General features: G+C 48.6%; 1 protein-coding gene across 1 annotated transcript in view; it reads left to right on the top strand.

Annotated features, from left to right (window-relative positions):
- Window positions 1-15,737, top strand: part of nbeal2 (neurobeachin-like 2) — a gene marked incomplete in the record, with an annotated part of 127,642 nt that overhangs the window by 33,558 nt on the left and 78,347 nt on the right. The window contains 6 exon segments of the mRNA XM_031811792.1: window positions 2,698-2,783; window positions 2,874-3,086; window positions 8,270-8,366; window positions 11,323-11,429; window positions 13,049-13,141; window positions 14,288-14,371. Of these exon segments, the coding sequence (XP_031667652.1) occupies window positions 2,698-2,783; window positions 2,874-3,086; window positions 8,270-8,366; window positions 11,323-11,429; window positions 13,049-13,141; window positions 14,288-14,371 (680 nt within the window).

Consider the following 15,737-nt stretch of genomic DNA (forward strand, 5'->3'; position numbering starts at 1 on the left):
CACCACACTATCCTGAGTAACTTCTCTCTTACAGCCTATGGTCCCAATTGTACTACTCCTTCCTCAAAACAGCTTCCACTGAGTCCCACTGTAGACTTCATTCAGCACACATCTATTCATATATATCTCTGTGTATTAACTACGTCTATTCATATATCTCTGTGTATTAACTACCTCTATTCATATATATCTCTGTGTATTAACTACGTCTATTCATATATATCTCTGTATATATAACTACGTCTATTCATATATCTCTGTGTATTAACTACGTCTATTCATATATCTCTGTGTATTAACTACCTCTATTCATATATCTCTGTGTATATATAACTACTCAGACTACCTTTATACTAGCCTGTTCTCCTGGTCCAGTAATATACAGCTTTCCTTTAGGCTGTTCAAAATGTACTTTTCTCCCTTTGGAGAAACACAGTGGGCAAGAGTCCAGTCGATATGTTCTGTCTTGATCTAAAGTGAATTATGTTATTTTCTAATTAGCAGTGTTCTCTCACTGGGATCTTAGTTTATTAAACACTTCTGTTGCTAGTGTCCTTTGATTAGCACGGAGCTAATCTGTAAACCATGTGGGAAACCTGTCTGGACAAGTTGAGTCTGTAGATTACAGGAAGCTCGACATGACTGTTAACACCATGCTATTGAGAGAGGGAAGTGGTTGAACTGCATCCCAGTTGGCACTGTATTCCCTATATAGTGCAGTGCTTTTGACCAGAGCCCAGTGGGCACTGTATTCCCTATATAGTGCAGTGTTTTTGATCAGAGCCCAGTGGGCACTGTATTCCCTATATAGTGCAGTGTTTTTGACCAGAGCCCAGTGGGCACTGTATTCCCTATATAGTGCAGTGCTTTTGACCAGAGCCCAGTGGGCACTGTATTCCCTATATAGTGCAGTGCTTTTGACCAGAGCCCAGTGGGCACTGTATTTCCTATATAGTGCAGTGCTTTTGACCAGAGCCCAGTGGGCACTGTATTCCCTATATAGTGCAGTGCTTTTGACCAGAGCCCAGTGGGCACTGTATTCCCTACATAGTGCAGTGCTTTTGACCAGAGCCCAGTGGGCACTGTATTCCCTATATAGTGCAGTGCTTTTGACCAGAGCCCAGTGGGCACCGTATTCCCTATATAGTGCAGTGTTTTTGACCAGAGCCCAGTGGGCACCGTATTCCCTATATAGTGCAGTGCTTTTGACCAGAGCCCAGTGGGCACTGTATTCCCTATATAGTACAGTTTTTGTGACCAGAGCCCAGTGGGCACTGTATTCCCTATATAGTGCAGTGCTTTTGACCAGAGCCCAGTCTGCACTGTATTCCCTATATAGTGCAGTGCTTTTGACCAGAGCCCAGTGGGCACCGTTTTCCCTATATAGTGCAGTGCTTTTGACCAGAGCCCAGTGGGCACTGTATTCCCTATATAGTGCAGTGCTTTTGACCAGAGCCCAGTGGGCTCAGCCTCTGGTGTGTATAATACTACTAGCTGTTGTTGGACCTATTACTAAGGCTTATGGCATCTCCATTGTCTTGATACATAACCTTGCCTAACGAGGGCTCAACCCACATCCTGCTATTTCTCAATGCTGTCCCAGTGTGCCTTGGATTTCCACATCTCTTTATGACATCACAGTGTACTGGCTGTGCATTCTGTCTTGTACAGTCATGGCCAGACGTTTTGAGAATGACACAAATATTCATTTCCACGAAGTTGGCTGCTTCAGTGTCTTTAGATGATTTTGTCAGATGTTACTATGGAATACTGTATAATTATAATTAAAGTATAATTACAAGCATTTCATAAGCGTCAAAGGCTTTTATTGACAATTACATGAAGTTGATGCAAAGAGTCAATATTTGCAGTGTTGACCCTTCTTTTTCAAGACCTCTGCAATCAGCCCTGGCATGCTGTCAATTAACTTCTGGGCCACATCCTGACTGATGGCAGCCCATTCTTGCATAATCAATGCTTTGAGTTTGTCAGAATTTGTGGGTTGTTTGTTTGTCCACCCGCCTCTTGAGGATTGACCACAAGTTCTCAATGGGATTAAGGTCTGGGTCCTTTTGAGGCAGGGCTGAAATGCAGTGGAAATCCTTTTTTTGGCATTCAGTTCATTTACATGGCAAAGAGGGACTTTGCCATTAATTGCAATTCATCTGATCACTCTTCATAACATTCTGGAGTATATGCAAATTGCCATCATACAAACTGAGGCAGCAAACTTTGTGAAAATGTATATTTGTGTCATTCTCAAAACTTTTGGCCACGACTGTACAATATATTGCCATTAGCCTGGTCCCAAATCTGTTGTCTCCTTCTGTAGCCTGGTCCCAGGCCTGTTGTCTCCTTTTGTAGCCTGGTACCAGGCCTGTTGTCTCCTTCTGTAGCCTGGTCTCAAATCTGTAAGTGCTCTTGTCAACTCCATTGCTCATTGTCAAGCATAACCTTTTAGTATGACAGTGAGCGACAAGGAGTTGGCATGATGGTACAGACTGATGCTCAGGCTAGATTTCCATGTCATCAAAACACCAACCATCAATATGTGGTTCACAGACAGCCTGTCAAAACACCAACCATCAATATGTGGTTCACAGACAGCCTGTCAAACTGTCAAAACACCAACCATCAATATGTGGTTCACAGACAGCCTGTCAAAACAACAATCATCAATGTGTCGTTGGTTCACAGACAGCCTGAAGGACAGCCAGCAGATCCCAGAGGACCTCGCTCTCCGATTGGTCCATCTCCAAGGGGCTGTCATCAGTGGCAGCAAGGTAAAGCACTCCTACTGTACCTCTCTTCAGAATTGTGTGTGTGTGTGTGTGTGTGTGTTAACTCATATGTACGGTATCTATGCATTCCAGAAGAACGGCCTGCTCTCCATCACCCTGCAGTCTGTGGAGGACCTTCTTTCTGTACTCCGAGCCTGGTGCCTCCGGACCTCCTCCAACCCCAAGGACCCCACGCTGCTACGGCTGACCCTGCAGTGCCTGACTGCAATGGTGCATACCCTCCACTCCAGTAGTCCTGCAGAGCGCCGGCTGGAGATCAGGACCGTGTTGGATGGCTACTTCCAGGTAGTAGCAACAGCAGTAGGAGGAGCAGCAGCAGGGATAGTAGTAGTAGTAGGAGTAACAGCAGTAGGAGAAGTAGTAGTAGTGGTATCAGCAGTGGCTGTAGCAACAGTGGCTGTAGTAGCAGCAGCTGTAGTAGCAGCAGCAGTAGTAGTAGTGTTATCAGCAGTGGCTGTAGTAGCAGCAGCTGTAGTAGCAGCAGCAGTAGTAGTAGTGGCTGTAGTAGCAGCAGCTGTAGTAGCAGCAGCAGTAGTAGTAGTGGTATCAGCAGTGGCTGTAGTAGCAGCAGCTGTAGTAGCAGCAGCAGTAGTAGTAGTGGCTGTAGTAGCAGCAGCTGTAGTAGCAGCAGCAGTAGTAGTAGTAGTGGTATCAGCAGTGGCTGTAGTAGCAGCAGCAGCAGTGGCTGTAGTAGTAGTAGCAGTGGCTGTAGTAGCAGCAGTAGTGGCTGTAGTAGTAGCAGCAGCAGTGGCTGTAGTAGCAGCAGCAGTGGCTGTAGTAGCAGCAGCAGTGGCTGTAGTAGCAGCAGCAGTGGCTGTAGTAGCAGCAGTGGCTGTAGTAGCAGCAGCAGCAGTGGCTGTAGTAGTAGTAGCAGTGGCTGTAGTAGCAGCAGTAGTGGCTGTAGTAGCAGCAGCAGTGGCTGTAGTAGCAGCAGCAGTGGCTGTAGTAGCAGCAGCAGTGGCTGTAGCAGCAGCAGTGGCTGTAGTAGCAGCAGCAGTGGCTGTAGTAGCAGCAGCAGTGGCTGTAGCATCAGCAGTGGCTGTAGCAGCAGCAGCAGTGGCTGTAGCAGCAGCAGCAGTGGCTGTAGTAGCAGCAGCAGTGGCTGTAGTAGCAGCAGCAGTGGCTGTAGCATCAGCAGTGGCTGTAGCAGCAGCAGCAGTGGCTGTAGCAGCAGCAGCAGTGACTGTAGTAGCAGCAGCAGTGGCTGTAGTAGCAGCAGCAGCAGTGGCTGTAGTAGTAGCAGTAGTGGCTGTAGTAGCAGCAGCAGTGGCTGTAGTAGCAGCAGTGGCTGTAGTAGTAGCAGCAGCAGTGGCTGTAGTAGTAGCAGCAGCAGTGGCTGTAGTAGCAGCAGCAGCAGTGGCTGTAGTAGTAGCAGCAGCAGTGGCTGTAGTAGCAGCAGCAGTGGCTGTAGTAGTAGCAGCAGCAGTGGCTGTAGTAGTAGCAGCAGCAGTGGCTGTAGTAGTAGCAGCAGCAGTGGCTGTAGTAGTAGCAGCAGCAGTGGCTGTAGTAGCAGCAGCAGCAGTGGCTGTAGTAGTAGTAGCAGTGGCTGTAGTAGCAGCAGTAGTGGCTGTAGTAGCAGCAGCAGTGGCTGTAGTAGCAGCAGCAGTGGCTGTAGTAGCAGCAGTGGCTGTAGTAGTAGCAGCAGTGGCTGTAGTAGCAGTAGCAGTAGTAGTAGTGGCTGTAGTAGCAGCAGCTGTAGTAGCAGCAGCAGTAGTAGTGGTATCAGCAGTGGCTGTAGTAGCAGCAGCAGTGGCTGTAGTAGCAGCAGCAGTGGCTGTAGTAGCAGCAGCAGTGGCTGTAGTAACAGTAGCAGTAGTAGTAGTGGCTGTAGTAGCAGCAGCTGTAGTAGCAGCAGCAGTAGTAGTAGTGGTATCAGCAGTGGCTGTAGTAGCAGCAGCAGTGGCTGTAGTAGTAGCAGCAGTGGCTGTAGTAGCAGTAGCAGTAGTAGTAGTGGCTGTAGTAGCAGCAGCTGTAGTAGCAGCAGCAGTAGTAGCAGTGGTATCAGCAGTGGCTGTAGTAGCAGCAGCAGTGGCTGTAGTAGCAGCAGCAGTGGCTGTAGTAGCAGCAGCAGCAGTGGCTGTAGTAGTAGTAGCAGTGGCTGTAGTAGCAGCAGCAGTGGCTGTAGTAGCAGCAGTGGCTGTAGTAGTAGCAGCAGTGGCTGTAGTAGTAGCAGCAGCAGTGGCTGTAGTAGCAGCAGCAGCAGTGGCTGTAGTAGTAGTAGCAGTGGCTGTAGTAGCAGCAGTAGTGGCTGTAGTAGCAGCAGCAGTGGCTGTAGTAGCAGCAGTAGTGGCTGTAGTAGCAGTAGCAGCAGTGGCTGTAGTAGCAGCAGTGGCTGTAGTAGCAGCAGTGGCTGTAGTAGCAGCAGCAGTGGCTGTAGTAGCAGTAGTAGCAGTGGCTGTAGTAGCAGTGGCTGTAGTAGTAGCAGCAGTGGCTGTAGTAGCAGCAGCAGCAGTGGCTGTAGTAGCAGCAGCAGTGGCTATAGTAGCAGCAGCAGCAGTGGCTGTAGTAGCAGCAGCAGTGGCTGTAGTAGCAGCAGCAGTGGCTGTAGTAGCAGCAGCAGCAGTAGTGGCTGTAGTAGCAGCAGCAGTGGCTGTAGTAGCAGCAGCAGTAGTGGCTGTAGTAGCAGCAGCAGTGGCTGTAGTAGCAGCAGTGGCTGTAGTAGCAGCAGCAGTAGTGGCTGTAGTAGCAGTAGCAGTGGCTGTAGTAGTAGCAGCAGCAGTGGCTGTAGTAGCAGCAGCAGCAGTGGCTGTAGTAGTAGTAGCAGTGGCTGTAGTAGCAGCAGTAGTGGCTGTAGTAGCAGCAGCAGTGGCTGTAGTAGCAGCAGTAGTGGCTGTAGTAGCAGTAGCAGCAGTGGCTGTAGTAGCAGCAGTGGCTGTAGTAGCAGCAGTGGCTGTAGTAGCAGCAGCAGTGGCTGTAGTAGCAGTAGTAGCAGTGGCTGTAGTAGCAGTGGCTGTAGTAGTAGCAGCAGTGGCTGTAGTAGCAGCAGCAGCAGTGGCTGTAGTAGCAGCAGCAGTGGCTATAGTAGCAGCAGCAGCAGTGGCTGTAGTAGCAGCAGCAGTGGCTGTAGTAGCAGCAGCAGTGGCTGTAGTAGCAGCAGCAGCAGTAGTGGCTGTAGTAGCAGCAGCAGTGGCTGTAGTAGCAGCAGCAGTAGTGGCTGTAGTAGCAGCAGCAGTGGCTGTAGTAGCAGCAGTGGCTGTAGTAGCAGCAGCAGTAGTGGCTGTAGTAGCAGTAGCAGTGGCTGTAGTAGTAGTAGTGGCTGTAGTAGCAGCAGTAGTGGCTGTAGTAGCAGCAGTAGTGGCTGTAGTAGCAGCAGCAGTGGCTGTAGTAGCAGCAGCAGTAGTGGCTGTAGTAGTAACAGCAGTGGCTGTAGTAGCAGCAGCAGTGGCTGTAGTAGCAGCAGCAGTGGCTGTAGTAGCAGCAGCAGTGGCTGTAGTAGCAGCAGCAGTGGCTGTAGTAGCAGCAGCAGTGGCTGTAGTAGTAGCAGCAGCAGTGGCTGTAGTAGTAGCAGCAGCAGTGGCTGTAGTAGCAGTAGCAGTAGTGGCTGTAGTAGCAGCAGCAGTGGCTGTAGTAGCAGCAGTGGCTGTAGTAGCAGCAGCAGTAGTGGCTGTAGTAGCAGCAGCAGTGGCTGTAGTAGTAGTAGTGGCTGTAGTAGCAGCAGTAGTGGCTGTAGTAGCAGCAGTAGTGGCTGTAGTAGCAGCAGCAGTGGCTGTAGTAGCAGCAGCAGTAGTGGCTGTAGTAGTAGCAGCAGTGGCTGTAGTAGCAGCAGCAGTGGCTGTAGTAGCAGCAGCAGTGGCTGTAGTAGCAGCAGCAGTGGCTGTAGTAGCAGCAGCAGTGGCTGTAGCAGCAGCAGCAGTGGCTGTAGTAGTAGCAGCAGCAGTGGCTGTAGTAGTAGCAGCAGCAGTGGCTGTAGTAGCAGTAGCAGTAGTAGTAGTGGCTGTAGTAGCAGCAGCTGTAGTAGCAGCAGCAGTAGTAGTAGTGGTATCAGCAGTGGCTGTAGTAGCAGCAGCAGTGGCTGTAGTAGCAGCAGCAGTGGCTGTAGTAGCAGCAGTGGCTGTAGTAGTAGCAGCAGTGGCTGTAGTAGTAGCAGCAGCAGTGGCTGTAGTAGTAGCAGCAGCAGTGGCTGTAGTAGCAGCAGCAGCAGTGGCTGTAGCAGCAGCAGCAGCAGTGGCTGTAGTAGCAGCAGCAGTGGCTGTAGTAGCAGCAGCAGTGGCTGTAGTAGCAGCAGCAGTGGCTGTAGTAGCAGCAGCAGTGGCTATAGTAGCAGCAGTGGCTGTAGCAGCAGCAGTGGCTGTAGTAGCAGCAGCAGTGGCTGTAGTAGCAGCAGTGGCTGTAGTAGCAGCAGCAGTGGCTGTAGTAGTAGCAGCAGTGGCTGTAGTAGCAGCAGCAGTGGCTGTAGTAGCAGCAGCAGTGGCTGTAGCAGCAGCAGCAGTGGCTGTAGTAGTAGCAGCAGCAGTGGCTGTAGTAGTAGCAGCAGTGGCTGTAGTAGCAGCAGCAGTGGCTGTAGTAGCAGCAGCAGTGGCTGTAGCAGCAGCAGCAGTGGCTGTAGTAGCAGCAGCAGTGGCTGTAGCAGCAGCAGCAGTGGCTGTAGTAGTAGCAGCAGCAGTGGCTGTAGTAGTAGCAGCAGCAGTGGCTGTAGTAGTAGCAGCAGCAGTGGCTGTAGTAGCAGCAGCAGTGGCTGTAGCAGCAGCAGCAGTGGCTGTAGTAGTAGTAGCAGTGGCTGTAGTAGCAGCAGCAGTGGCTGTAGTAGCAGCAGCAGTGGCTGTAGCAGCAGCAGCAGTGGCTGTAGTAGTAGTAGCAGTGGCTGTAGTAGCAGCAGCAGTGGCTGTAGTAGCAGCAGCAGTGGCTGTAGCAGCAGCAGCAGTGGCTGTAGTAGTAGTAGCAGTGGCTGTAGTAGCAGCAGCTGTAGTAGCAGTAGCAGTGGCGGTAGTAGTAGTAGCAGTGGCTGTAGTAGTAGTAGCAGTGGCTGTAGTAGTAGTAGCAGTGGCTGTAGCAGCAGCAGCAATGGCTGTAGTAGTAGCAGCAGTGGCTGTAGTAGTAGCAGCAGTGGCTGTAGTAGTAGCAGCAGCAGCAGTGGCTGTAGTAGCAGCAGCAGTGGCTGTAGTAGTAGCAGCAGTAGCAGCAGCAGCAGCAGTGGCTGTAGTAGCAGCAGCAGTGGCTGTAGTAGTAGCAGCAGCAGCAGTGGCTGTAGTAGCAGCAGCAGTGGCTGTAGTAGTAGCAGCAGTAGCAGCAGCAGCAGCAGTGGCTGTAGTAGCAGCAGCAGTGGCTGTAGTAGCAGCAGCAGTGGCTGTAGTAGCAGTGGCTGTAGTAGCAGCAGCAGTGGCTGTAGTAGCTTGATCTTGGTGGGACAGCTGTAAGTGTCTGCTCTTTTCTATCAATTGAAGCTTGGTCTGGTGGAGGGTAGGAGTGTGGTTAGCATGGCATTAGTGTTTGAGTTAATGGAGGTATGCAACTGTTTCTGATACTTCCAGGTCCTGAACTGGAACCGGCCTCCAGGGTTAGGGAACGAGCAGGAGGACGGGCAGAGCTGGGAGGAACACCTCATCACTCTCCAGAGTCACATGCTGAGTAAGAGGCCTCATCATCCAAAATACACTCCCCAAATATTAGTCTGGTCCCACTTTATTTATTTTATTTTACCTTTATTTAACTAGGCAAGTCAGTTAAGAACAAATTCTTATTTTCAATGACGGCCTAGGAACAGTGGGTTAACTGCCTGGTCAGGGGCAGAACGACAGATTTGTACCTTATCAGCTCGGGGGTTTGAACTTGCAACCTTCCGGTTACTAGTCCAACGCTCTAACCACTAGGCTACGCTGCCATCATGCCCCATATGGAAAACAACCATGAAAAACAAATAACAATCTTCTATGACAGAAGAAGATTATTAGTATAGAAATCTAATTAAGTAACTGGTAAGATTTAGTACGTTTTGTCTTATACACTATATGGACAAAAGTATGTGGACACCCCTTTCAATTAGTGGATTAGGCTATTTCAGCCACAAACCCAGATTCGCTGACAGCCATGCAATCTCCATAGACAAACATATATTTACATTTATTGTATGCTGTAGCATTACGTTTTCCTTTCACTGGAACTAAGGGGCCTAGCCCGAACCATGAATGACAGCCTCAGACCATTGTTCCTCCTCCACCAAACTTTACAGTTGACTCTGTGCATTGGGGCAGGTAGGGTTCTCCTGGTATCTGACAAACCGATTGACGAATCTGGGACTGCCAGATGGTGAAGAGTGATTCATCGCTCCAGAGAACGTGTTTTCACTGCTCCAGAGTCCAATGGTGGCGAGCTTTACACCACTCCAGCCCACGCTTGGCATTGCACATGGTGATCTTAGGCTTGTGTGCGGCTGCCCGGCCATGGAAACCCATTTCATGAAGCTCCCGATGAACAGTTTTTGTGCTGACATTGCTTCCAGAGGCAGTTTGGAACTCTGTAGTGAGTGTTGCAACCGAGGACAGACGATTTTTACACGCTGTGCGCTTCAGCACTCGGTGGTCCCATTCTGTGAGCTTATGTGTCCTACCATTTCATGGCTGAGCCGTTGTTGCTTATAAACGTTTGCACTTCACAATAACAGCACTTTTATTCGACCGGGGCAGCACTAGCAGGGCAGACATTTGTACTTCTATTCGACCGGGGCAGCACTAGCAGGGCAGACATTTGCACTTCTATTCGACCGGGGCAGCACTAGCAGGGCAGACATTGGTTGGAAAGGTGGCATTCTATGACAGTGCCACGTTGAAAGTAACTGAGCTCTTCAGTAAGGCCATTCTACTGGTAGAATGACAGAGGTTTACCTTGTCAGCTCAGGGATTCGATCTTGCAACCTTTCGGTTACTAGTCCAATGCTCTAACCACTAGGCTACCTGCCGTCTATGGAGATTGCATGGCTGTGTGCTCAATGTTATTCACCTGTCACCAACAGGTGGGGCTGAAATAGCCGAATCCAATAATTTGAAGGGGTGTCCACATATTTTTGTATAATATAGGGTATATCCCTTATATGACATAAACAATTCATTATATGATTGTGATGAATTTCCTACATAGATAGGAATTATAAGAGTGATCTATGAATATTATAAGAAAGTGTATGTTCTGACAATGTAACCTCTACAAAAAGAAATGCTTTCCTTATAGATTTTTTTCTTCGTGGTATCCAATTGTTAGTAGTTACTATCTTGTCTCATCGCTACAACTCCCGTACGGGCTCGGGAGAGACAAAGGTCGAGAGCCATGCGTCCTCTGAAACACAACCCAACCAAGTCGCACTGCTTCTTAACACAGCGCGCATCCAACCCGGAAGCCAGCTGCACCAATGTGTCGGAGGAAACACTGTACACCTGGTTAGTAGTGCACTGCTCCCGTCCCGCCACAGGAGTCGCTGGTGCGCGATGAAACAAGGACATCCCTACCGGCCAAACCCTCCCTAACCCGGACGACGCTAGGCCAATTGTGCATTGCCCCACAGACCTCCCGGTCGCTGCCGGCTGCGACAGAGCCTGGGCTCGATCCCAGAGTCTCTGGTGGCACAGCTTTGATATTTGTCACTGACTACTACCAATGTTCTATCATGAGAATGATTGTTGAGGGATCGCCACTTAATAACAAAATAGATTCACTGCTGTTACTGAGTCATTCCTCCTCTTCCTCATCCTCCTCCTCCTCCTCCTCTCCTTATTCTTTCCCTATTTGTCCCCCTCCCCCTCATCTCTTCCTCCTTTCCTCCTCATCCTCCTCTTCCTCTCCTCCTCTTCCCCTCTCCTCCTCTCCTCCTCTCCTCCTTTCCTCCCCTTCTCATCTTCCTCTCCTCCTCTACTCCTCTCCTCCTCTCCTCCTTTCCTCCCCTTCTCATCTTCCTCTACCCCTCTCCTCCTCTCTTCCTCTTCCTCCTCTCCTCCTCCTGCTCACGGCGGACTTTTCTTCTTTCTTCAGTAAGTCTCATGTTGCAGGACGTCAGACAGTGGTATGCAAGGTATTAAAATGTGTATGGGAGACCTCCGAAGGCTTAGCTGACATGTACGTTTTTAATATAATACATGCAGCATATCTGTTGTGTCTCAATGTTAACCACCCATATCAGCTGATGTGACATCGGCTGGTGTTAAAAGGGCTTTATAAATACATTTGATTGATTGAGATGTTACAAGAATCTTCTATGAATCTTGGATGCGTGTTTGCTGCAATATGTATTACTTCCAGGTAGAACATACAGGAATCTTGTCTTCTATATCTGTTCCATATGGGGCCAACTTCATTGCTGTCCTTCTCAAGCCAAACATGGCATGATAATGAGTGACAGGGAGTTGGCATGATAGCACCAACAGACTGGCCCTCAGATTGGCCCTCAGACTGGCCCACAGACTGTCTGACAGTCAAAACATGAGACATCTCTCTTCTATATGAAGGTTTATCTCTGAAGGCCAGTTATTTATTATTGTTGTAAATGTGACAAGTTATTTATGGTGTTGTTGATGATGAGTCGTATTGTCCTCAACAGCTTCGATTCCTGAGATCCTGCAGTGTTCAGACAGACCGGTGCTGCAGGCCATCTTCCTCAACAACAACTGCTTCGAACACATCCTCCGACTCATCCAGAACAGCAAGGTCTGTCCTTCTTTCTTTCTTTCTTCTTTCTGTCTGTCTGTCTGTCTGTCTGTCTGTCTGTCTGTCTGTCTGTCTGTCTGTCTGTCTGTCTGTCTGTCTGTCTGTCTGTCTGTCTGTCTGTCTGTCTGTCTGTCTGTCTGTCTGTCTGTCTGTCTGTCGTCGTCTGTCTGTCTTCTGTCTGTCTTCTGTCGTCTGTCTGTCTGTCCGTCTGTCCTGTCTGTCTGTCGGTCTGTCTGTCTGTCTTTTGTCTGTCTGTCCTGCTGTCCTGTCTGCTGTCTGTCTGTCTTTCTTCTGTCTTTCCTGTCTGTCTGTCTGTCTGTCTGTCTGTCTGTCGGTCTGTCTGTCTGTCTGTCTTTTGTCTGTCTGTCTTCCTGTCTGTCTGCCTGTCTGTCTGTCTGTCCTGTCTGTCTGTCTGTCTTCTGTCTGTCTGTCTGTCGTCTGTCTGTCTGTCTGTCTGTCTGTCTGTCTGGTCTGTCTGCGGTCCGGTCTGTGCATGTCTGTCTGTCGCGTCCTGTCTGTCTGTCTGTCTGTCTGTCTGTCTGTCTGTCTGTCTGTCTGTCTGTCTGTCTGTCTGTCTGTCGTCTGTCTGTGCTCCTGTCTGTCTGTCTGTCTTGTCTGTCTGTCTGTCTGTCCTGTCTGTCTGTCTGTCTGTCTGTCTGTCTGTCTGTCTGTCTGTCTGTCGTTCTGTCTGTCTGTCTGTCTGTCTGTCTGTCTGTTCTGTCTGTCTGTCTGTCTGTCTGTCTGTCTGTCTGTCTGTCTGTCTGTCTGTCTGTCTGTCTGTCTGTCTGTCTGTCTGTCTGTCTGTCTGTCTGTCTGTCTGTCTGTCTGTCTGTCTGGTCTGTCTGTCTGTCTGTCTGTCTGTCTGTCTGTCTGTCTGTCTGTCTGTCTGTCCTGTCTGTCTGTCTGTCTGTCTGTCTGTCTGTCTGTCTGTCTGTCTGTCTGTCTGTCTGTCTGTCTGTCTGTCTGTCTTCTGTCTGTCTGTCTGTCTGTCTGTCTGTCTGTCTGTCTGTCTGTCTGTTCTGTCTGTCTGTCTGTCTGTCTGTCTGTCTGTCTGTCTGTCTGTCTTCTGTCTGTCTGTCTGTCTGTCTGTCTGTCCTGTCTGTCTCTGTCTGTCTTCTGTCTGTCTGTCTTCTGTCTGTCTGTTCTGTCGTCGTCTGCTGTCTGTCTGTCTGTCTGGTCTTGTCTGGTCTGTCTGTCTGTCTGTCCTGTTGTCTGTCTGTCTGTCTGTCTGTCTGTCTGTCGATCCTGTCTGTCTGTCTGTCTGTCTGTCCTGTCTGTCTGTCTGTCTGTCTGTCTGTCTTAGTCTGTCTGTCTGTCTGTCTGTCTGTCTGTCTGTCTGTCTGTCTGTCTTCTGTCTGTCCTGTCTGTCTGTCTGTCTGTCTGTCCTGTCGTCTGTCTGTTGTCTGTCTGTCTGTCTGTCTGTCTGTTCAAATGTCAGTGGTTTCAAAGGTGTGTCCATACTGCAGCAGGTGTGTCCATACTGCAGCAGGTGTGTCCATACTGCAGCAGGTGTGTCCCTACTGCAGCAAGGGTGCTGCCACAGTGGAGAGCCAAACATGGTCCTCTCTGAGTTGACATTGTCTCTGTCTGTCTGTCCGTTTGTGTGTCCTGTCCTGTAGCTCTATCACAGTAAAAGGTGTAGGTCGGAGCGTGAGGGGGTGTGTGACCTCACCACACGTTTGCTCACGGACACAGAGGTGGAAGTAGACCAGGTACTTTCCCTCCACGATCATGTTGAAATAGGTCTGACTGTCAGCAGAAAACTCAGCCTCTTCTCTCTCTCTCTCTCTCCTCCTCTCTTTATCTCTCTCTGTCTTGCCCTCTCTTTCACACACTCTTTCATTCTCTCATGCTCTCTCCTCTCCCTCTTCTCCTCTCTTCTCACCTCCCCCACCCACCTCAGTCTATAGCTACATAGTATAATTCCCCTACGGCATAATCTACAAATGAGGGCGACTGACCAGACTTCCTGGTAAAGAGGCATCCTGTTTAAAGAGCTCAGAGAGATGGAGGGATGATCTGTGTACTAGTAGCTCTCTCTCTTCTTTTTTTGTTGTTGACCATTAGTTCGTTTTTCTACAGAACTCAGTCAAGTATACAGCCCCCATCTCCACCCCCCAAATCTAAATACATTCATTCTCACAGAGGGATCCAGGAACAAAACACAGGGGGAAAAATGTATCTAAAACAAACTGCCATTCACCGACAGAAACAAAACGGCCACTATAGAGAACATTCTCTAAGATGGTCCACATACGGTTTCCAGATTCTGTCAAAAATGTCTGGTTTTAGAATATAACGAGTGTAATGGTGTGTAGCTGGGTAGTTCAGTCGTCCAGTGTGTTATTGCGGGTGGATATGAGCCTCTCTCTCTTCTTACACACTATATTCTCTAAGAGAGGCTGAGTGTCCTGCTGTCATCAGTAGGTCAGATTGTGTGTGTGTGTGTGTGTCCTCATCTCTCCAAGCATGTATCACCTCACTGTCTCAAGGCTCCTGTTGGGATCGTCCTCCTGCATGTCTGCTGGTTTGGTATCTTTCACAATGTCTTGTGGTTGTAGATGTGTGATGGTGGCAGCAGTGGCTCTGTGTCCTATGCAGTGCTCGGTTATTGTGTAACAATGGGTTTTGCTTGTGTGTCAGAAGACTTTTACAATCTTATTAGTTGTGTGATGGTTTGGGTTCTGCATGTCAACACCTGTCATTGATTGACCCAGTTGTTATGGTAACTTCTGTCTTTTCCCTGTGTGTGTTTTCATGTATATATGTCCCCTTGAGTTGGTGTGGGGTGTCACCTGTACAATATTGTATGTTAAGTCTGCGGTGTCACATATTATTATGTCCCCCTGACTGTGTAGGTTTTGGAGAAAGGTTCCGACTGCATTACAGTCCATGCCCTCGGAGTCCTCACATCCATCATGAGTAACTCCCCTTCTGCCAAGGTAAGGATTTCTACAACTAGTGTGGCCCGCTGGGTATTGAACCCTGGTCATCCAGACTACATTAGCTCTCCCAGTTGAAGCTTAGGCAGTATTTCAGGGAGATTACACAGTCTTCAGGTCTTAGGCAGTCTTTCAGGGAGATTACACAGTCTTCAGGTCTTAGGCAGTCTTTCAGGGAGATTACACAGTCTTCAGGTCTTAGGCAGTCTTTCAGGGAGATTACACAGTCTTCAGGTCTTAGGCAGTCTTTCAGGGAGATTACACAGTCTTCAGGTCTTAGGCAGTCTTTCAGGGAGATTACACAGTCTTCAGGTCTTAGGCAAGGCTTTTCATCACACAATCATAGTTCTAGTACCATCTTCCTCTGTCTGACACACACACGTTATCAGAACAGAAAAAGAGCCGGATAAGGCTTGACACTGTTTTCATTCTTGTTTAGACAGTCTCATTATCCTCCTGTCTGTTGTGTGGCTCTTTGCCAGGGAGGAAGTTCTTTCATTCTTTCTCTGTCCCAAATGGCAACCTATTCCCTGTATAGTGCACTGCTTTTGACCAGGGCCCATAGGGTTCTATATAGAGAATAGGTTGCCGTTTGGGAGGCATATTTGTGTCTCTGTACATTACTGACCTGTCTATATTTGTGTCTCTGTGCATTACTGGCCTGTCTATATTTGTGTCTCTGTACATTACTAGCCTGTCTATATTTGTGTCTCTGTACATTACTAGCCTGTCTATATTTGTGTCTCTGTACATTACTGGCCTGTCTATATTTGTGTCTCTGTACATTACTAGCCTGTCTATATGTGTGTCTCTGTACATTACTGGCCTGTCTATATGTGTGTCTCTGTACATTACTGGCCTGTCTATATGTGTGTCTCTGTACATTACTGGCCTGTCTATATTTGTGTCTCTGTACATTACTAGCCTGTCTATATGTGTGTCTCTGTACATTACTAGCCTGTCTATATGTGTGTCTCTGTACATTACTGGCCTGTCTATATGTGTGTCTCTGTACATTACTGGCCTGTCTATATTTGTGTCTCTGTACATTACTGGCCTGTCTATATGTGTGTCTCTGTACATTACTGGCCTGTCTATATTTGTGTCTCTGTACATTACTAGCCTGTCTATATGTGTGTCTCTGTACATTACTAGCCTGTCTATATGTGTGTCTCTGTACATTACTGGCCTGTCTATATGTGTGTCTCTGTACATTACTGGCCTGTCTATATTTGTGTCTCTGTACATTACTGGCCTGTCTATATTTGTGTGTCTGTACATTACTGGCCTGTCTATATGTGTGTCTCTGTACATTACTGGCCTGTCTATATGTGTGTCTCTGTACATTACTGGCCTGTCTATATTT

Source organism: Oncorhynchus kisutch, unplaced genomic scaffold, assembly GCF_002021735.2.
Source record: "Oncorhynchus kisutch isolate 150728-3 unplaced genomic scaffold, Okis_V2 Okis02a-Okis13b_hom, whole genome shotgun sequence".
NCBI lineage: Eukaryota > Metazoa > Chordata > Actinopteri > Salmoniformes > Salmonidae > Oncorhynchus > Oncorhynchus kisutch.